Source organism: Ambystoma mexicanum, chromosome 1q (genome assembly GCF_040938575.1).
Source record: "Ambystoma mexicanum isolate Mex_15411 chromosome 1q, UKY_AmexF1_1, whole genome shotgun sequence".
NCBI classification, from domain to species: Eukaryota; Metazoa; Chordata; class Amphibia; order Caudata; family Ambystomatidae; genus Ambystoma; species Ambystoma mexicanum.
The window spans coordinates 228,285,093-228,306,490 of NC_090922.1; the positions used below are offsets into that span (position 1 = coordinate 228,285,093).

At 47.4% G+C, this 21,398-nt stretch overlaps 1 protein-coding gene and 1 long non-coding RNA gene across 2 annotated transcripts in view; one reads left to right on the top strand and one right to left on the bottom strand.

The window, feature by feature from the left end:
* Positions 1 to 21,398, bottom strand: part of LOC138526916 (uncharacterized) — a 219,580-nt gene that overhangs the window by 96,464 nt on the left and 101,718 nt on the right. The gene's annotated exons all lie outside the window — the stretch shown is intronic.
* LOC138526910 (branched-chain-amino-acid aminotransferase, cytosolic-like) overlaps positions 13,419 to 21,398 on the top strand; it is a 392,104-nt gene continuing 384,124 nt past the window's right edge. Inside the window, exon 1 of the mRNA XM_069637744.1 lies at positions 13,419 to 13,560. Coding sequence (XP_069493845.1) covers positions 13,540 to 13,560 — 21 coding nt within the window. The 5' untranslated portion in view covers positions 13,419 to 13,539. The remainder of the gene's footprint in view (positions 13,561 to 21,398) is intronic.

A 21,398-nucleotide genomic window follows, 5' to 3' on the forward strand; every position in this document is an offset into this window, starting at 1 on the left:
CGATGACGGGCTAGAACATCCTATTGCCTATCTTTCACGGACATTGACCTCCAGTGAAACTCATTACTCAGTCTTAGAAAAGGAACTTCTAGCCATCCGTCAAGCCTTCACCGAGTGGCGTCATTTACTTCTAGGAGCTAAACATCCTGTCCAGGTCCGGACAGACCATCGAAATCTCCAAGTGTTACAGGCCCTGGAATGCAGGAACAGCCGTCAGGCCCGTCAGGCGTTCTTCTTTGCCCAATACCAGTTCCAGATTCACCATGTTCCGGGAACACAAAACGTAATTGATGACGCCTTGTCTCGGCGCCCTGACTATGAACCTCCTGATGACTGAACATTTCCCAAGATGTTTCCCCACACAATAATTGTAGCCCAAGTGACCAGCCTCCCTGATGAAGTCTGCATTCAGACTCAATCCTCGGAACTCTGGAAAGATATCTCGGACAAGAACCAGTGGAAACTGAAAACCAAAAATGGATACTTGTTCAAAGACAATGCCTTGGTCATCCCAACACAAAAACTACAGCAAAGGATAATAAATCTCTGTCACGATACTCTTTACTCCGGGCATTGTGGTATTACCAATACCCTCCGATTAATACAAAGGCAATTTTAGTGGCCTGGAGTGAAAGCTGATGTACAAAGGTATATCCAGGCATGCTCTGTCTGTAATCAAAACAAACATGACAACAAGAGACCAGCGGGTCTATTGCAGCAACCTCCACTTCCAACAAGGCCTTGGGAATTCATAGCAACAGACTTCATTGTGGAATTACCACCTTCCAGGGGATACACAACCATCATGGTCACCATTGATTTGTTCACCCATGTGGCCCATTTTACACCTCTGTTTAAACTGCCATCCTCGTCAGAACTTGCTGGAATTGTCCTGGAACATATATTCCGACTGCATTGACTTCCTTCCAAGATCATATCAGACAGAGGGCCCCAATACATTTCTCAGTTCTGGACACATCTTTGCCAAATACTAGGAATCCAACGCGCTCTTTCCTCAGGATATCATCCCCAAACCAACGGAGCCACAGAGCGCGTAAAGCAAACCTTGGAACAATACCTCCGTTGCTTCGCTACCAAGGTCCAGGACGATTGGTCCCTTTTAATACCAGTGGCTGAATTCACCTATAATAATTCGGACCACTTTGGTATTAAGACCAGTCCTTTTTTCTGTAGCCAAGGATTCCACCCTTCGGTTCTACCTTCTATCCTTCCTCCTCCTACACCAGTTCCAACAGTCGATTCCTGGATTGAAATGCTCATTAATGTTCAAAGAGAAGCCAAAGAACAATTAGAAAAGGCCAGTACCCAGACCAAACTGTATGCAGACTCCAAAACGAAGACCAAGCCCCTCCTACACAATAGGGGATAAGGTTTGGCTGTCCTCGAAACTGCTACCACGGCATTTGCAACCAAATAAATTGGCTCCTCTATATTATGGGTCATTCCTTATAAAAGAAATCATCAACCCAGTGGCCTACCGACTCAAGCTTCCAGACTCCTGGAAGAAAATCCACCCAGTCTTTCACACGTCCTTAATGAAGCCATATGTTCAGACTTCTCGAACTAACCTTCGGCCCAAACCAGTACTCATCAATGACCAACTGGAGTATGAGGTCTCCAGGATTTGCGATTCTAGATATAGACGTGGCAAACTCCAGTACCTGGTGCAATGGAAAGGATATCCCCCCAGTGAACGCACTTGGGAACCTATCTCAAATCTAAATACCCTTAGGTTACTCAGAAGGTTCCATCTCATACACCCGGGCAAACCGGGTGGAACGAGTTTCCGGAGGAGGCATGCTGTCATAAACCATCGAACCCGCCCTTTCTGGGCCTCCTGGTCCCTGACACGTCGGGCCTTACACTCCATAATACTACCAACATGGAGGCAAGATCCGAACGCTGCTCGCCAGTTTTCACGTTCTATGCAGCGTCCTCTATAAAGAAGCTACACCCCCGTGGCCCCGCGTGTCTCAATGCTGCTACTAGCTGTGATCGGACGTGTGCTCCGAACCTTCTCTAGTGCTACTTGCTATCCCCTGGCCCCTGGATTCCCTTCTCCCGACTTCTTACTCTTTCCTAACTTCCGGGAATCCTTGCGTCGCTTCCGCTTGTCCCCCTACTCCTTCTTGAATATTCCCGGAGTTTTCCGTGATCCTGGACATCGAAGCTGAACGTAATCTGGAAGCCGAGGACGGCCGAGCGGGCTTAAGTCCTGAACCATACGAAAGAAGACTCCACCTAACGAGGACATCAGGCAACATAGACAGGTGAGAAGGGGGGAAACCTGTGACAGTTTTTGTGTCCCCATGCACACATTTGATCTGGATAGGTTGGTTCCCCGCCCCTTCCGGCCCACTTACTTCTGGTGTTATGGCGGTCTGCTCGCTTCCGGAATTGAGAAGGCCTTGTCTTGGCGTTCCGTCCACTCGTACTTCCACGAGATATGGATCCTTTTTCCGTCGGAATTCTGGGTGCTGGGCCCACCCAATTACCATCAGTTCTGTTTTTGGTTTTTGTGTACAGAACCGGGCTATACACCCCCACTCTACGCAGTCAAAGCACTGTAGTTGCCGGTTAGAGGTGGGCCAGGCCGGGGCTCTTGCTTCAGGGTGACTGCTCTTGGTATCTATAGGTACAGTTCCTCAGGGTGCAAGTTTATTGACGTCCATGGAGGTCAAACGGGTGGGTCCGGCTTTTTGGAAGGCGGAGGCGATATCAATTGCTTCAGCCAACGTAGGTCTATGATGTTGACGAACCCATCATTGCAATGCTGTCGGTAGGGCCTCCACGAACTGTTCGAGTTTGATTTTGTCCATGATTTCTTGTACCGAACTGGTAGTGGGCTTTAACCATTTGTCACCCAGATCATGGATTCTGTAATACAGTTGTCACGGGGTTTCTCCATTGCGTAGTCTGGTTTCTCGCACTCTGGCTCTATATGCTTCTTTGTCCACCCCCATCCGTTCCAAGATGGTTTTCTTTATGTCAGCATAGGTGGCAACGCCTGCAGGGTTCGCAGCCTGATAGGCCCCTTGCATTGGCCCTGTCTAGAGGGGAGGAATGAAATGGCCCCATTTGTCCACTGGCCATTGCGAGTTCCTGTAAAATACTATTCTTGAGTTTAGAATTTCCAGGAATAATAATGGTTCCCCATAAATATGCACCCACTGACCTGATCCAGTAGCTCGAATGTGTTGAATATGAGAAGTCCCCCCGGGGGAATCTTTTCCTAACCCGTGCTCAATTGCACCAGGAAGGAATGAACTCCCCAGGGAAACCCTCTGGGGAAGAAAACCCTGATCGCCTCAGCTGATGGACGTCTTCTCTGTAGAGCAGGTTAGGGCGAATCTCTGACACAATTCCAGGAGACTGAATGCAAATACCACAAGGAAAATAACGAAAGTAACGATTAGAGAATGGTAAGTTGGACTGAAAGACAGAGTGGAAGTAGAATATTAGTTGCCAAATAGTTACCCTTTATAAAGGAGATGGCGCCCTATAAAGTCTCAGGATTGCATGTGTATGAAGTCCTTCTGTTAAACACAGAGTATCTAGTGGATCTCGTGATGTAACTTTGGGAATCTAATAGGATGTGTAAGGGAAACAAGAAAGACCTGACTTTTAGAAACAGGCTGACCTTTCTGAAATGCCAAAGGAACAATTGAGAAGGGGAGAAAGGTACCTGACGGCAGATTCGGATTGTGATGCAAAGAAAAAGCCTTCTGAATTACGCAGTTGGGAAATGAATCAATGTATGCGATGTGTCCAGATTGAGGCAAGCGGTGACAGGTGGAATGAAAAGGATCTGTTTCAAGCCGTTCTAACACTCGAAAGCCGAGGTTATGAGGCGGAATCTCTGCCCTTGGCGTACGATAAGAAAGCTTCTAAAAGACAGAAACAGTGGAAGGTATTAGCAAGGTGTAATGAGCGTTTAGTAAGATTATAAGCCTAGAGGCGAACTTACGAAGCGCTGACTGGGAAGAGTAGCAACGCACTCGAGCGTTGTGCCTGCCGCAAGATAACCAGATCCTTGCTGAGGGGGTGGAGCAAAGGTTGCAAGCATCCCTTGCAAGGCTGGAATACTGCAATCGGATGACGTCGCCATCTTGGGAGAAACAATGGCCGCCACCCGTGATTGGGACCAACGGCGCCACAATGACCATCTCCTTCTGTGGGATATGACAGTTCCGGGCCACTCTCTCGAAATTAGTAAAGAAGTACCCTGGATCGTCTCCTTGCTGGAACTTTTGTAACACATTGGTAGGGGCTATAGAAGCACCCCTTGTGGCTGTCATCGTCTCAGTAATGTGTTTGATCGCATTTTGGGTTGCCGTCTGCAATTGTAATACCTGTTGTAACACCTGTCTGTCAGTCTGAGTTTGATGTGACTGAACCTGCATTCATTGTTGCAGCTGTTGTTGTCCGTCTGTGAGGGCTTTAATGATGGCCTCCATTGCGTTTTCAATCCCACTGCTGCCACCAAACTGTGTGATGGATCACTCAGGCAAGATAGTGATGTTAACCAAAAGTAGTCTTTATTGACTCAAAATTTGAAAAACAAAAAAGGACAAGCAATCAGGAACTCTGTTTTCCTTCTTTTAGTCCAAAATAAAGTGTTATTTAGGTTTCCGTGGTGGATAAGGCAGAAACCTGGGGTTATTCCTCGTAAGCCCAGTGGTACTAGGCTGCTTTTCTTCGGTTCCAATACCATTCTGCAAGGAAGAGAAGAATTTACCGTTAGTCCTTTCTCTCTGTTTGGTTTGAATAGGGGCTGGAGCACCCTGGACCAATCAGTGCCCTCCACCCAGTTTAGCCTTGATAAACCCCTCCAAGTCCCGCCCCCTTCGTTTTTGGATGCTGGATGCCATGATGTGACCTCCACGTGTGCCTCGCGGTGGAGACTGGGCTTTGAGCGTTCAGACGCCGGAATGTTGGATAAGTCTGGTGGACCTTTATTCTCTTTTCCTTTGCGTGCATTTGTATTCCCCTTTTCCAATTGCTGTTCAAGCGGCAGCTCGTATGGTGTTGTTTTCCAGCCCCACGATGTGGACGTTTTACGGTGTCCTATTATGGCAGCACCTGCACGCTCTTCATTTCGTTGTGTAAACAATACCCCTCTGTTGTTTTCATGGGTCGGCTCACATGGATTTATTCCCAGCGACGCGGCAGTGCTTTCAGGGGTCCTTGTTGCCGTAACTCTGCGTTTGTCAGCCAGAACGAAATTCACTTCACTGAACTTCCACGCCGGCATCTGTTCTTTATGTGAAATGGTAGCCACGCTTATGTCCGTGCTTAGATCTGTGCCTGACCATGCTGGTTCCAGGTTTTTATTGGATTGCCCCTCATAACTCAGGTTGTCATACTCTCCTGCAAGAACAGAACAAAAGACTGCAGTCTTCTGACCAGGCCAGAATAAACTACTAACGTCAAGTACTTCTGTGGTAAAGATTAGCTCACAACAAATTATCAATGTATCTTGCTTCATAAAATCAACTTTAAAAATCTCTTCAGGGAAAACAAGAATCACACTGGTGCTGTTTGTTACACACTTGTGATTGTTACATACTAGGCCGGCTATGCTTCTCTCCTCCTGAACATCTTCTATCAGAAGACTAGCTTCTCTGCCACTCTTGTTTACCCTTTCTTTCAACAAACCAATACAAACAATCTTCATTTATGGCATTTGTCCCTCTTTGTCTTAAGCTACTTTGTTTATAATAATTCTGCTGTTGTATTGCTCTTTCTTTGAATTGCTGGTAGAACGAAGCTTGCTTAAGACCCACTTTCTCTTGGCTTGAGCAATGGGTTTTATGGATAATTTGCTTTAATATCACTCCCTCTTGGCTTTGGCAATGATAGTTCCGTTTGACTTGTTCAAGTAGTGGCCCTTTTTTATACTGGCACGTCACTTGTGCCTTGTAACGATAACCATAACCTTTTCTCGTGTTCACAATGTTTCTGCTTTGGTCATTTGGCTGCTTAATATCAGTTTGATATTCAAAATTATGATTAAACGCAAGCGTTCGCATACTGAGCTTCTGGGTCTTCCGCGCTTAGGCAAACTCATTGGTCTCTTTACTCGCCTCCGTGCGAAACACTGCTGCTGCCTCTTCTCCTGCTTCAAGGGCTCCTGCCCACTTTGTTTGCTCTCTAGCGGTATGCGCTGCTTGGAAAATAAGCTTGCTCTGCCCCTTTGACACTCCGGTGCTCGCCAGCTAGCCAGAGCAAACAAGCATTTCAGAGAGTCTCTCTCTCTGATGAAACGGTCTGCCGCGGCACCGCTTCCCACTGCGTGGCCTCTGCAGCTCAGAGCTCCTGCTCTGATGACCCTCTCAGGACCCGGCTCCACTTACACACTGGTCGTGGTCCTGGCGTCTCCTGCATTCAACAACAAACGCTTACATCTCCAACTACTATTCCGCCAACAATGGCTTTTTCTCCTCCTGCTTCTCCTTCTCCTCCTCTATGGCATGCACCTGGGGGAGCTTTTTATGCCTCCAGTCTCCCACAGGTTTGGGTAATTATTACTAAAAGGCTGCACTTGGCAGTCTCTTGCCTCTGCAGACCTCGTCTTCGTCCAAGTACTTTGGAGATTGTGGGGCTTAGAGTCTGCAAGGTACAACTCACTTCTTTTCATGACAATATCATTACTGACTTTACTTCTATCCTTATTTACACTCCCTAAAGGAGTATTATATGGATATAATTAAAGGTTTTGTTTTACAGAGGAATTGGAGTTTTTCGAATCTACATTGTTAATATTTGGAGTTTCATTGTTAGTCCCCTGTAAGTGAAAGGAGCTTTCACTTCTATATAAATTGGTGTGGCTTTGACAAGGGGTTTCTTACTCCCAATACCTGACTGGTTATGAGCGTTTTCTACAACATTATTATTGTTAGTAATGTTTACAGACTCCTCTTCAATATTCCGCTGGGAATTATGGAGGCTTTCATCTATGTGAATGTCCATGACCTCAAAAGGGATTTTCTTCTTCTTAAGGCATAAGGGTTTATTATTATTCTTACCCACGTTGAGATAGTTAGCTTGGGAAGTTAAGGGCTCTTTATGACAGCAAGCCATTACATTTTTCGGTATCATTGATCTTTCTTCACTTGGGGAAGAGAAATACTGGGTCCCATCTAAAGGAGTCCTCCTGCTTCCCTGGGGCCCTTCTCCTCCCAGGTGATCCTGCCGGCTAATACCACCCCCGTTCGCATTTTCCTGGCCACCTGGCAGGAGAATTTAGGGAGGGCCTTTGTGAGGACTCTGTGGGGTAAATGGCCTTTGGGCAGACGGTAACCTGAACAAACATGAAAATACAAGAGCGTTCCATTGCGACTGTTCAATTACTAGCAGAGATGACGAGTTCAAAACATTATACTAGCCCATACAATGCAGGGGGATTGCGATGTCAGTGACTATGTGACTACTGGACCTTACTTGTCTAAGGCAGCGATTCCAAAACTGGGGGGTGCGTGGGACCCCAGTGTGAAAATTGGGGCTCTGCAAAAAAAAAAAAAATAAGAAAAGTCTGCCATGAGATAAGAACGTTTGTGCATATCCCAGCGCAGCTGACGGCCCATTCTCATTGTGGCAAGGGCCAGGCTTAGAGTCAGTGGGCTTAGCCGACCAGGACATAAACACCCTAGAAGCACGCTGTCTGTCCCTTTGCGGAGAGCATTCTTCCAGGGTGTTTGAATCCAGTGATTGCAGTTAGAGGAGCGGAATGAAACGGGACCGGGATTGTACACGGTAAGGAGGGGGCTCGGGGGCTGTTTTTGGAGCGAGTGAGGGTCCCTGGATTTGTTTTAGGAGTGGATGGGGGGGTCCCTGGGTTGTTTTAAGATTCAATGGGGGGTCGCTGGGGATGTTTTACGATTGGATGGTGTTCACTGGGGTTGTTTTGGCGTGGATGGGGGGGGGTCACTGGGGTTGGTTTTGGCGTGGATGGGGAGTCCTGGGTTGTTTTTGGCATGTGTGGGAGGGTTCCTGGGGTTATATTAGGAGTGGATGGGGGGGTCCCTGGGGTTGTTTTAGGATTGGATCGGATCACTGTGATTGTTTTTTGCATGGGTGGGGAGGCCTGGGGTTGTGTGGGAGGGTTCATGAGGTTGCTTTAGGAGTGGGTGGGGGGTCCCTGGGGTTGTTTTAGGATTGGATGGGGGTCACTTGGGTTGTTTTTGGAATGGGTGGGGAGCCCTGGGGTTGTTTTTTGAGTTGGTGCAGGGTCCTGGGGTTGTTTTTGGAGTTGGTGGAGGGTCACAAGGGTTGTGTTTAAGGATCAGATTGGGGTCCCTTGGGGTTGTTTTAGGCATGGGCTGGGAGCCCTGGGGTTGTTTTGGGCATGGTTGGGGTTCACTGGGGTAATACTGCGATGGAGCGCAATAATGAATGGCGCTTCAGACTTTCGTGTGCCAATTGGCACTTTGCGGGGACCGGCAGGGTCAAAAGGTTTGAAGACCACTGGTCTAGGGACTTGCCTGTGAGTCGCAGCACTAAAGCGGGAACAGGCTATTATAAATTAAGCTATCAACCCCAAGGGCAACAGTCTAGAGTTATGGCTCTGCTATACTTTGCATGCAGAACACATGTATACAAACGGAATGCAAATTCTATGAACATTTGTCAGATGTGTTGAGGATACATTCAGTGCATGTCCGCTTGCCTGAAACAACCATTTAATGCAGTAGAAATGTTTCGTATTGCATACAGCGTTGCACTGTTGAATAAGTTAATGCACTAGAAATAATTTATATTCAATACAAATATCGTTCTGCACCTGAACCCTAGTGAAATAAACATATTCACTATTAGTAGAAGCCCGCGTGGTGCAAGGGCGGATGCTGGCGGCCGCAGGGTGTTACCTGATGAATCCACTGAGATGTGCCAGTCTGCTCCATCAGCGCCCGGCTATAGAACCCTGGAGGCTGGCCCACGGTGGTGAAAGCCTGCGTGGTGCAAGGGCGGGTGTTCACGATAGCAGGCTTCCTGGTGGCTCCGAAGCTGTTGCTGATCTTTTTATTTTTTAGTTATTTGGCATTTTATTTCAGTGCACAAAACCCAGAGGTATCTAGGCGCTAGTTACAGACAGTGCATATTCGTATTTGGAGGTTACATGAACGTACAATTCGATCATAGCGCAGGGCTGGGGGGGGGGGTCACATTAGGTAGTTACATATAGGTACAGTACAGTCACAGCGCAAAGCTGGGTAGATCACATTAGGTACAGGGGTGGACTAGGAACCAAACGAGGCCCTGGAAATAATTTTCAAAGTGGCCCTTTCGAGCAAGCCCAGCCCTTTTCCTATGAGAAAATGTGGAAATAAAATAGGTTACCACACAAAAGAGGAGCAGGGTGCAGAGGCCTCTCTGGGAAATCTCCAGATCTATAGGCCTGGCCACCCCTGATTAGGTACAGTTCAGTCCCAGCGCAAGGCTAGGTGGGTCGCATTAGGTTACAGTATAGTCACAGCACAGGGCTAAGTGGGTAACAGCAAATGGTTACAGCTGGTAATAAATTGGGCACAGCACACAAGACTAGGTGGATCACATTAGGTAGTTACATATAGGTACAGTTCAGTTAAGGCATGAATGATTCATTCGAGTGTACCGGCTGGGAAAGCCTCGCCTCTAGTTACAAGGGGCTGCAAGAGGCAGCATGAAGGACAAGTGGGCAGGAATATGCAGACTAGAAAAGCCTCTCCTCATGTTACAGGGGCTGCGCTAGAGAGCAGGCTAGTCGGGTTAGTCAGGTTGCGCAGGCTAGCAGGGCCTCTCCTCCTGTTACAAGGAGTTACTTAAAGAACAAAAAGTTCTGATACCGGCGCTGAGGTCTTCTTTCTTCATTTTATGACTTTGAAGTTGTTGGGACATCGCTGGTAACGGGTTAAAGGGTGAGAGGAGAGTTACTTCTGCCCATCTGTTTGGAATCCAGCTTCTCGGTTATCAGTTAACACCCTCGCTGACCAGGGGCCTTCCAGTACACCCACCCTGTATTTGCGCTTCTGACGGAATTCGAATGCTCAACCGACCAAATGATTCTGCTGTCGAATTTGCACTTGGGAGCTGCAATGTCTTCAGCTAGCAACGCGCGGCTTTACAGCTCCATTGGAATCGTGTTTGCTTTTGTAACGGCATAATAAATTGATCAACTCTGGGACTACCTGTATTGATTAAAAAGTGAGCCTCTATGTGCTTAGATGGTAGCCTCCTGTCTGTTAGATCCCAATGCACGTAAACATGTGAATACATCGAGCAAAACAAATACAATATTTGATAAATCCAACACAATTTCTCTAGTTACACCCCTGCCCTAAAGCCATACCATTCCAAAACTACTTAAAACGTAACCATATATAACAAACACGGAATGTTCAACGCTTAAAGAAAACAGATTAGCCTCGACAGTTTTGGGAATACATGCTACTGCATGCTCTCGGTCTTTGAAGGCATGTAAAGTCTTGCCATTTTCACTTTCAAGTTTGTGGTATCAATCATGAATGATACCAGTGTTTCTCTTTTGTTAGGTGTACCCTTCATGTTTGTCGTTATGTAGGATGTGTTCTGTCATTTGTGAATTAGAATAAGGCAGCCGGTATGTGATAAACAAGAGATGGGCCGCACTCATACGAGTCCCCGAGTTTTAGCTTTTATCAATGTCTGGGCCTAAGCCACTAGTACACCTCTGCAGCTAAAACTAAAGGAAAAGGGAGAGGCATCGATGCCTCAATCTTTTTCCTAATCGGCAGCTCCGACACCTGCAGGCAACTGACAGGCTGCCTGCTGAGGGTTGGGTAACTGGGGCTAGTCGAGGGAGCCCCATCAGGTATGCTGCCTATAATACGCCTCATTAATTTAACGATGAATGGGTGCGGTTTGCTGCTTAATGTTGCACCTATTGCTCTGTGTGCCCATTGGCATTGAGTTGGGAGTTGCATTCAGCATATTTGGGTGCTCTTGTTGCAGTCCAGCACAGTTTCTCTCACAGATTTCTTGGAAGCTAAATATTCAGAGGTTGTATGTCCAGCTTTGTTTTCACAGTTATAAACAGCCATCGCCACCAGTTGCTGACAAAACCATTTCTTCGTGGCCCCGAAAGTCTTTTTTTAAGAAAGCACCACTTAATACCTTCCTCCCTTCACTTTCTTCGGCTCTCCTGTCATCATATCAACTAAAGGGAAAATCATGGGTGCCACCTGGGATGCAGACCTATGTACAAACTCCAAAATGAAATCTCTCAAGAAAATCCTCCCCTTCATCCCTCGAGCAAATTATGCTGTGGTTGACATCTTTCTGGTTAATTCATCCCTTAATTATGCCAACACCTTTTATGCCAACCAGCCTGCATGGTTACAAATGCTTTTTGCCAGGCCAGAGCTTGCATCCATAAATGACTCCCCATTTGACTCTTCCTCAGATATGATCAATGACTTATAAAAAAAAAAACTCATCTAATTTAAACTGTTATGTCCTATGTACAAATGCCTTTGTGGTTTTGCTCCACCATATCATCAACCAACTAACCTGTACCAAGATGGACCTACACTCTGCAGATCAGCTTCTCCCACGAGAGTAGTCTCGGACTGGCCTGCTGGTCAATGCCCGAACCAAACACGAAAATGCCAGTTCTTTTGGTGAAAGTGGGCCTCTTTTTTTGACCCTGGGGGCCAGTTCGATAGGTTAATCTGCCATGCAGCTAATAGCTTTGACCAGTCTTATAGAATAAACATTCTTTAAAATGCACAATGTGCATCACATTTGATCTAAAACTACCCCCTTGGGTACTACTCAAACAGTCTGTGACGAAATGAATTGCCGTTTGCAACTGTGGGCTACGTTTCAACTGGTGCCCGAGACCATGCTAAGGCCCAGTCCCAGGGCTCAAGTCGAAGGTGCACACGGGGGACGGAGTCCACCCACTTTTTTCATAGGGTGGACTCAGTCCCCCCCAATTAAAATGAAAAACATTGAATGTGCTCTTTGAATGTATGTATTAAAGCCAACCATAGGGATGAACCACAGTCATCAGGTTTGTAGGTGGACACTTCACCACTGCACTATATAACCTGATAAAAAATAACAAACACCTAAAGGTAAAAGGTCCCATTTCGGTGCTGCAGGTTCCAGGGAAGATTTTTTTGAAAGGCAAATGCCATTCGTCATGTGCAATTGGGGTGATTATGCAAAGCCAATGTAATGAAATGTGCATATTTCACCCTGATATGCTAATTTCTGACAACGTCACATCCCAATGAGTTTGTTGATAAGTCGCCACTTTTACATTTTTATGACTTGACCCCTGCCCAGTCCGACCCTGTGAGAGAGTCAACATCCAAGGTCTCCACTCCAGGAGAGGTGACAGAAGCGTTTCGGTTGCAGCAGACTCTGTAAGCGACTTCCCCTCTCGACTCACTGAGGCATCTCTCTGATGCCGTTCGTAAATGCTATGAAGACTTTGCTTTTCAACATAACTTGCTCACTACCAGGACCTACGCTTCCACTCTTTCACGATCCCTTTCCTTCCGTCCCCTCCCACATCTTAACCTTCTAAGCACCTAGCACCAAGAAATGTTGGGGGTGCACTATGCAAGAATGTAAGCAAAAATAAATAAATACGGTGTGTATGGGACGATAGGCGTGACCTGTAACCCTGTGCCAACATTAATTACAAACAGGACTACACTTGTACTCCAGTAAATCAGTGGACATTAGTGCAAGATCACGGAACAGTGTAAAACCCAGAACGGGCCGGAACCCTAATATATAAAATGGCAGCAAAACTCACCTGAAAATGATGCACACACATGAAGAACATTTTGGAAATGGGGAAGGAACTTGAACAATGTGCGGTCATTAACCCATTGCTGCCCAAAAGCTACATTTTCACACAAAAAAGTACCCGGAACTGTGAAAATAATTGTATTGTTTCTATTCAAAAGAAGCACGGGCCACACACCGTTCAACGGTGTGGGCTGCTGCCCCTAATTATTTTGAATCCTGTCAGCAAGTGAGAGGATTTTACAATTAATATTATTTCGAGCCCTAACCCATGAATGGCCATTTAGGTTCTCCCCTTCTCTAAATCGCTCTTATCTAGATCCTCCACTACGGCCGTCACTGCTGCTGGTGCACTGTCTTCAAGGGCTACCTACCGCCCTTGAGCCCCTGCAGCTCGCCACTAGAGCGTCCATTGCTTACCGATATCCCACTGAATACCCATCTTAGTGTATATCTGAGTGCAACACTCTTCCTTTTTACTCTCTCCTGTAGTATATTTCACCCTATCGATATTCTCCTCCCTTGTGAAGCAAGCGAGGCTGGAAATGCGTGAGAATCTAAAATCTTGAGACTCACCCACCCCACCCCCTCTGCCACCCCTCCCCTCTGCACGCACGCGATGCCCCAGTCAGGCTGTAGGAACCTTTTGTGCCTCGGAGTCGGAACTTGTGTGTCAGACAGAGCGCAGCCCGGAGCCTGAAAGAGCGACACCGAGTCAGAAAAAAAACGGAGGGGAGCATGGCAGCGACAATGAGCCAGGTGAGAAAGGGAGAGAGGACCCCAGCTGAGGGCGCACGTTGAACGTCTAGCCGTAGAGGGATGCAGGTTGGCGCCAGCATAGATGAAAACGAGTCCGAGAGTAGCACGACAACAGGGGCTGAGTGTAGGCGCAGAAACTTGGTGTGAGTGAAGGGCAAGTACGAGTCTGGGTGAATGGAATGTGTGTCGGTTGGTGGTCGTGGCGAGTAGGCGCTGTATATGTTGAACTGATAAATAAGTGACCTTAACCTTCATTAGCCGTGCCTTCCTTATAGCGGGCTAGCGTCTGAATGGGATAGATGGAGAGGGGCCGGCAAGAAGCTGGGGCTTGAGGGGCAGATTATTGAAATGAGAGAAAGAAAGGGCTCTAAAGAGGCCGAGGGGGGGAACAGAGGGTGGGTGTGTGGGTTTGTGATGAAGAGGGCAGCTCGCGCAGGACCAGGTGTACGTAAAAGAGTGCAGAGCTCAGGATTCCTCATGCTTTTCTTCCGAGTTATACATTCCTGCTTTTCATGGAATTCTGGGACATGTAGTTTACTAAATTTAGAATGGGAAACAAAAACGTAGAGGTCCCGTAACTCAAAGGGGAAGAAACAGTAATGGATGACCTCGCACAAACTTGTGGTCTCTTCACGAATGTGCACAGGGAGGGGTGTACTATCCAGAGGGAGCGCTGTGCAGCGTTATTATTCAAAGGGACTCTTTCACAGTGCATGGAGTGTTCATGTCAGTGTGACACTTATTGTACACAGGGATGCACACAGCAATCTTTGCTTGTATTGATGACTGATGCTGGCTGGTAAAGTAAACAACTTACCCTCCATACTGAATCTGTTGGTTGTCTCTGTGACCATCAGTCTGGCTTTAGAGAATCCAGAGGCATGGAACTGATCTTCTGAACACCCATGAAGACCTGCTATCAAATCTTGACTCTAACTCTCCCTTTGCCATCATTTTTCTCGACCTCTTTTCTGCTTTCGATATGGTGAACCACAACATTCTGATCACCAGTCTCCGTGATACCCTAGGCGTCGGAGATCTGGCCCTGGCGTGGCTCACTTCCTTTCTCTCTGACCGGCCCTCCCAGGTATAACTTGGGTCCTTTCTCTCCTCTATTAGTCTCTCTACTTGTGGTGGCCCCCAGGGATTGAATATATCCCTCTGGCTTTTCAATATCTACATGGCCCCCTTAGCCCACAGTATCTTGACCTTTACCTCTAACTTTCAGTGTTAAGTGATTGACACGCAGCTCTCTTTCAGGCTAGCCTCGGCCTCCTCCTCACTCATTCCTGACTGTCTATCGGCAGGTCAGTCTTGGTTTGCTGCTATCTTTACCTGAATGCCAGTAAAACAGAGATCATACTCATTGGGACCCCTGCTCCCGCTTTCCCACTCTCACACTGGCCCACCTCCCTAGGCCCTGCGCCCTCACCTACCAATGAGGCACTTCTCCTCTCACATCTCAGACATCTCCAAAAAGTCCCACTACCAACTTATTCTGCCTTTTCTCACATTTCCCCAAAGACTCACCACCTCGCAAGCCCTGGTTCACTCTAGGCTGGACTATTGCAACAGACTCTTTCTCAATCTTCCTACCTCTACTCTCGCTCCTCTACAACTCATCCAGAATAGAACCACAAGCCTTATTCTTGGCCCCAAGCCCTGGGTGCTGAAATCCCTCCACTGGCTATCCGTGTCTGCAAGGATCAAGTTCAAGACCCTCTGCATAATGCACATGGCTTTCTGGGGTTGGGGCCTGCACTATCGACAACTCTCTCTTCCTAAATACTCTCTGTCTAGAGTCCTCCACTCCTCCTCCAACTGACTCCTGCCTCAGCTCTGCTAAACGTTCCTACTATTCTAACCTTCTCCACTTCCAAGCCTTGCACCCTCACCGTATCTTTCAAACCCTCTCTCGTCTTCTCTCCCCAGCCACCTCTGACCCATCAGCCTCATCCACCCTCTTCCCTTCTGACTTTTTGAACTTCTTCTCCTCCAAGATTCTTTCTTCTCCTCCAAGATTCTTTCTCTTCGTCAAAAGATTAACTACTCCTCCTGCTCCCCCTTGCCCTCTTCCACATCCCCCTCCAGCTTGAATGTCTGACTTCTCGCCTTTCTCCCCTTCTGGTGTATCCCTCCTGCTGTCCAAAGCCCACCCCACGTCGGCCCCTACTGACCCTCTCCCCACCCTCCTTTTCCCTAAGATCTACTCTCTTCTTATTCCTTACCTAACCTCCTTCTTCAACATCTGCCTCTTCTCAGCTACCTTCCCCTCCGCATTCAAGCATGCCACTATTATACCTATTTTGAAGAAACCTTCTGCTGATACCCCTTCTTACCTCTAACCTCCATCCTATCTCTCTTCTCCCATTCCTCTCTAGACAACTTGAACAACTAGCCTACTCCCAGCACTCAACTTTTATCACTAACCTTTCCCTCCTTCCCCCTCTCAATCTGGCTTCCAAACTAAATACTTTCCTGAAACTGCCCTTACTTATATTCTCAACTCCCTCCTCTCTGCTCGATACTCTAAACAATCCTCTGTCCTCATCCTCCTCGACCGCTCTGCTGCCTTCGACACCGTCGATCACCCCTTACTTCTCAACACTCTTTCTTCCTTTGGTTTCAAAGGCTCTGTTCTTAACTGGCTCTTCTCATACCTCTCCTCTCGCTCGTTTGCTGTCTCCTGGGGAGGTCGTACCTCACCCACCCTCCCCTTGGATTACAGGGTACCTCAAGGGTCAGTTCTCGGCCCTTTCATATTCCCTCTCTATACCTCTCTTCTTGCCCTCATTATCTCTTCCTTTGGTATTTCTCACCATTTCTATGCCGATGACACCCAACTCTTCCTTTCCTTCTCTTCCTTCTCCCCTGATATCCACCTTAAACTCTCTTCCTGTCCCACAGCCATTAAAAACTGGATGTCATCCCGCTTTCTTTCATTCAATACTGATAAGACTGAAGTCTTATTCTTTCCCTCCAACACTCTTTCTCCTCCGCCTTTTATTCACTTTTCCCCCTCTAATCTTCACATTTCTGCCCACGCTTGCAATCTATGCATTCACTTTGATTCCTCCCTCTCCTTTTCCCACCATATTTCTCTTACCTCTTGCGCCTGTCACTACCACCTTTTTAAACATTCGCAAAGTCCGCTCCTCTCTCACCTTCCATGCCACTAAACTTTGAATCTCCTCCCTTATCTTCTCTCCCCTCTTCTATTGCTCCTCTTTACTCTTTGGACTGCCTGCATCTCATCTCGCCCCCCTCAAATCCCTCTATCAGTCAGCTGGCCGTACCCTCTGTCTCCTTGCCCCTCACAACTCAATTTCCTCTATGCTTTCCTACCTCGGTTGGCTTCCCTTTCACTCCCATCTTAAATTTAATTTCCTCTGTCTTGTTTTTAAATCTTTCCATGATATTGCTCCCCCTTCTCTCTCATCTCTCCTCTCTTTCTACACCCCTTCTCGTTCACTTCGTTCTGCTGATCTTTTCCTTCTCACCATTCTTCGTTCCCCATGTGCCTCCTCCCGTTTCAGCTCCTAGCCCCCCTGCATTCGAACTCCCTACCTCTCTGTATCCGCTCCATACCTACCTTTCCCTCCTGCTGTATTTCTCTGAAATCTCTCCTTCTTCATCCCCCACCCTGACACCCTTATCTCTCCCATTTCTCTCTCCTTTCCCTCACATCTTCCCCTATGCACTTCTCCTCGCCCCCTCTTCCCTCTCACCCTAACAGATTAATTGCTGTACTTACTGTTTTTGTATTGGTTTGATTCATGTTTGTAAATTGCTTCTACTGTTGTAAACTTTATGTACCTTGTTGTTATAATGTAAAGCGCTTTGGATTAAAGCGCTATATAAACACAATAAATACCACTATCTGCGGGTGAGCCACAGAGATTTGGGGGTAGATCTCTATCCTCTGCAGGTGCCTCCCTCTGGAACAGCCTCCCTGCCTCTCTCCGTCTTGAGCCGGAGCGCCTTAATTTCCGTACGCCTCAAGACCTTCCTCTTTTCTTCCGCCTTCTCTCTCCCTCTCCCCTGCTAACCTCTGTTCTTTTTCTCTCCACCCTCCTCCTCCTCCCTAACTCTGTTCAGTTTTGCTGACTGGTTGCCTGGTTATCCTCCAGAGCCTTACAGGTCCCAGGCTTCCCCGCCCGTCTTTTGAACTTGCCTCCGGGCCACTGCACTATGTTCAGCATTACTGCACTTTCAGATCACGCTCCATGAGCGGGGCAACCTCTCTGCACTTAACCCAGGGCCCTGCTAGACTGGACTCCTTTGTTCCCTCCAGGCCCCCGTTCCTCGCACCTCCTTCTGTATGCATGCATGACCTAAATGTACCAGGACTAGTTAGTTTGTCTGTCCTGTCGGTTACATGTAATTATAACGAATCCAAAATAACTAATACCATAATAACGAATTCCCAAATAACAAATTCCTTTATCTTTGTTTTTGGAGGGTGGGGGGTTTCTGTCCCAAACCCCCCCCTTTTTTTTTCTTAATACTTTTCCCCCACCTCCAAAACCACTATCCCCCGTCCCAACCCCTTTTTTTTTAGTTTTTTTTCTGAATTCAATATTTTGGAATTTGTTATTTTAGGTTCGTTATAATAGTATTAGTTATTTTGGTAGTCATGATAATCACTGCATTCCGTCGTGTCCCTTCTCCCGAGCTACTGTAACACTTCATACACTTGCACTAGGTGAAATGCCGTCAGACCGAGTATGCTAGTTTTTCTGTCAATCACTTGGAAACTTCATGGCCTAAGAGTGATTACTGTATTTCCTTGTTCCCTTCCCGCCTTGAAGCACTCCACCTGTTTCTAAGCGCTGTATAACTGAACAATAAAATAAGTACAAATAAATAAATTAGTGTCATGATGTTCACTTAAGTAGGTTACCTTGCACTCCAGTACTAGAGGAAGTGTGATGAGCCGGCACTCCTCACAGCCCCCGACTCCTCTTGTTCAAGCAACAACTGTATTTCAAAGTGACCTACTTGAGCAGTGCTGTGACCGAGCAGTAATGAACTGCACTTACTCAAAACATCTTTTGCCAGTGGTGCAGCCTGACTGATGGGGCCGAGGGTTGACTCTGAGATGACTTTGGCCGATATGGGGCTTTTGGCTTGAGTAAAGCGAGCTCAAAGACATCCCAGGAGTGGATGCGTTTTGGGCAGGAAGTAGGTGGCAATGGCTGGCCATAGGGATTAGCATGACCTTAGGTAGTCAATTGACTGCAAGCTCAAATGGGCACAAGTGTCCCACGCAGGCAGACGGGGCAACTCGGCCCGCCCATGTTCCTTGCATTTGATGTAATCACTAAAACAATGTCCGAGAATCAGGAAGACTCTGCGACATGCAGGGACACTGGGACTGCCTGCATTCCACGGTCTCAGTAAACATCTCGTATTTATTCCACATGGGGCATTCTGTGAATGTCCTGCCTTCAGCTTCCCTGGATGCATTGAAAAGCTATATTCTGAATCCCCAAAAGTTTAGCGTGGGGGACTGTCTACATTGTCCAAAGTCCTGGCTCTGTCAAGAACAAGTGTTGCCCCAAGGAAGGAAAGGGCAGCCATATTATTGATTGACCTTGGAAGGTTGAAAGGTGGAGTCGGTCCTGCTTGCATTAGTGCCATTGACCGCAAGGGTTTGCCCTGCACTCAGGCGGGGCGTCTACAGCAGGCGTGTTAAAAAAGTGAGCTAATGCATAATATATTGCACGCACGCACCTCTGCCTACACTCCGTGCTATTTTCCAGTTATAGTCAGTGCTTTTAGATTAAGGGTACAAATGGGCGTGCAACGTAAACTATGTTTTAAAGGTGTTTGCAGGGGATGCACTGACTTTTCGTGTAGTGGAGTGTGAAGGAGACACAGGGCACACATGAGCATGCAATCTGCACAGTGTCAGACTCCTAGTGTTGCATCAGCAGTACAGCTGAGCACACATGTTAACGCAGGTACCAGTTCCTGCTAGCGGGATTTGAAGAGGAGGAGGGAGTGTGCAAAGGAAGCAGGGTCGATCCTGTCAAGGCAAGGCAGTATACAATTAGTGTGGAGTCCTCACCTGCGTGATGTCGGACTGTTCTCAGCACAGCCTCCAGTACAGGCAGGGCCCAGCCCCAGGGCCGCTCTCACAGCAGGGGCCACCGTGTCCAGGATGGGTGGCCTATGGGAAAGGTACTCACTGGCCTGGCGCACCGGTGCCGCACAGTAAAAGGCTGCTGCCGGCCTCCAGTCAGGGAGCACATGCCACCACGTCTGATAGACGGTCCGGACGGCGGACCAATTCTAGTTAACAGGCTCAGGGCAGGGGGCTCAGCCAGGATACACAGTGCACTGCAGCATTCCCTGATAGACTCAAACAATGACCATCACGACGATCGGTTGAGACTCGAGGGGGCACATATGGTGCTTCATTCATGGCCTGCCACGTGGAGTGCAAATGCGCAGGTCCCGGCCCGTGTCAGCGCTGTCACGCCCATGCCACTCGTGGCCCTGATCCGACCCAAAACTTTGCAGCGTGGCGGCGTCGCCTGGTCTGCTGCAGCTGCAACCAGCCTCAGCCTGCAGACAGTCAGGGCCGGTGCTATCACAGTCAAGGCAGTTAGTATTATACAATGCGTGTGGCGGTGTTAAAGCAGTATTTTGCTGCTCTAACATTTCCACATAATGGCAAGCACCTAACCTTGCCTAGTGATAGCATCGGCCTTGCATAAACTGTCTCGCTGACAGTTTACTACTGGGGTCCCATAGGACTGACAATGCCCTTCTGGAGACATCCCAAACTGTTAGTGCTGAGCATTGTCAAGGCACCTCTGGAGGAAGCACACCTTGGGGATATCGTTCTATAAGACTATAGTTGTACAAGAGTAAGCATCAGGGGTGAATTCCTAAAAATTAAAGTGGGGACATCATCAACAAACGCATTGGTATGTGACGGCGCCAGAAATTAGCATATCAAGGTGAAATATGCACATTTCATTAAATTGGCTTTGCATAACCACCCCAATTGAACAGGACGAATGATATTTGCTTTCATAAAATCAACACACACACAAAACCAAGAGGATATTTTCTTGACGTTCTCCTACCAGCACGTTTTCCTAAGCTTGCCCCACTTTGCTTATGGTACTTCTCAGACCTAAATATTCTCACCCACCAGCTGTGAGTCACCCTCCTTAATTAATAACTTTTGCGACACTTCCACTAGCAAGTATTTGTCCCCCCTTGCAAAGCGTTTTTGTCATGCAGTGATATTGTTAATCACTAGCCAAGGGTTCTCTTCAGTCACAGTCTCGAGGTTTGTGGGTCTAGTTCTCACCCCACTTAGTATGTCTTACTCTAGGTTTGCTTATTTCCTAGATTTGGCGCATGGCTCGCATTAAGCTCTTAAAATGCCGTCTCAGTCTGGTTTTCCTTAGAGCCTGATAACAACTCTTAGCAGGCTCTAGACTCTGTCTTCCTCCTCTGTGACTCCTCTCTTCTGGATTCCCTGGTATGTGGCACAGTCACTGACAATCTTTGCAGGGCCCTGTGTTGTGTCACAGGGCTGCTGATAACCCTGTTTACTCATTGTTTCCTCTGATTTGTTTATTACCTTGCTTTTTTGTGTGATTAGTTATTGGTTAATTCCTGAACTCCACGTTCCTCCCCTAGGTGTTTGATGGCCTTCCCTATCATTCACATACCAAATAAGCGTGCCCCGGCTTTTGAACTGGGGGCCACTGGAATGCTATCTGCAACAGAAACAAAACCACTTATATTCCATATCCTCACCCTATACAAAGACTCAATTGATTGATGGAAATTGTCTAATCACTTTTTTCAAC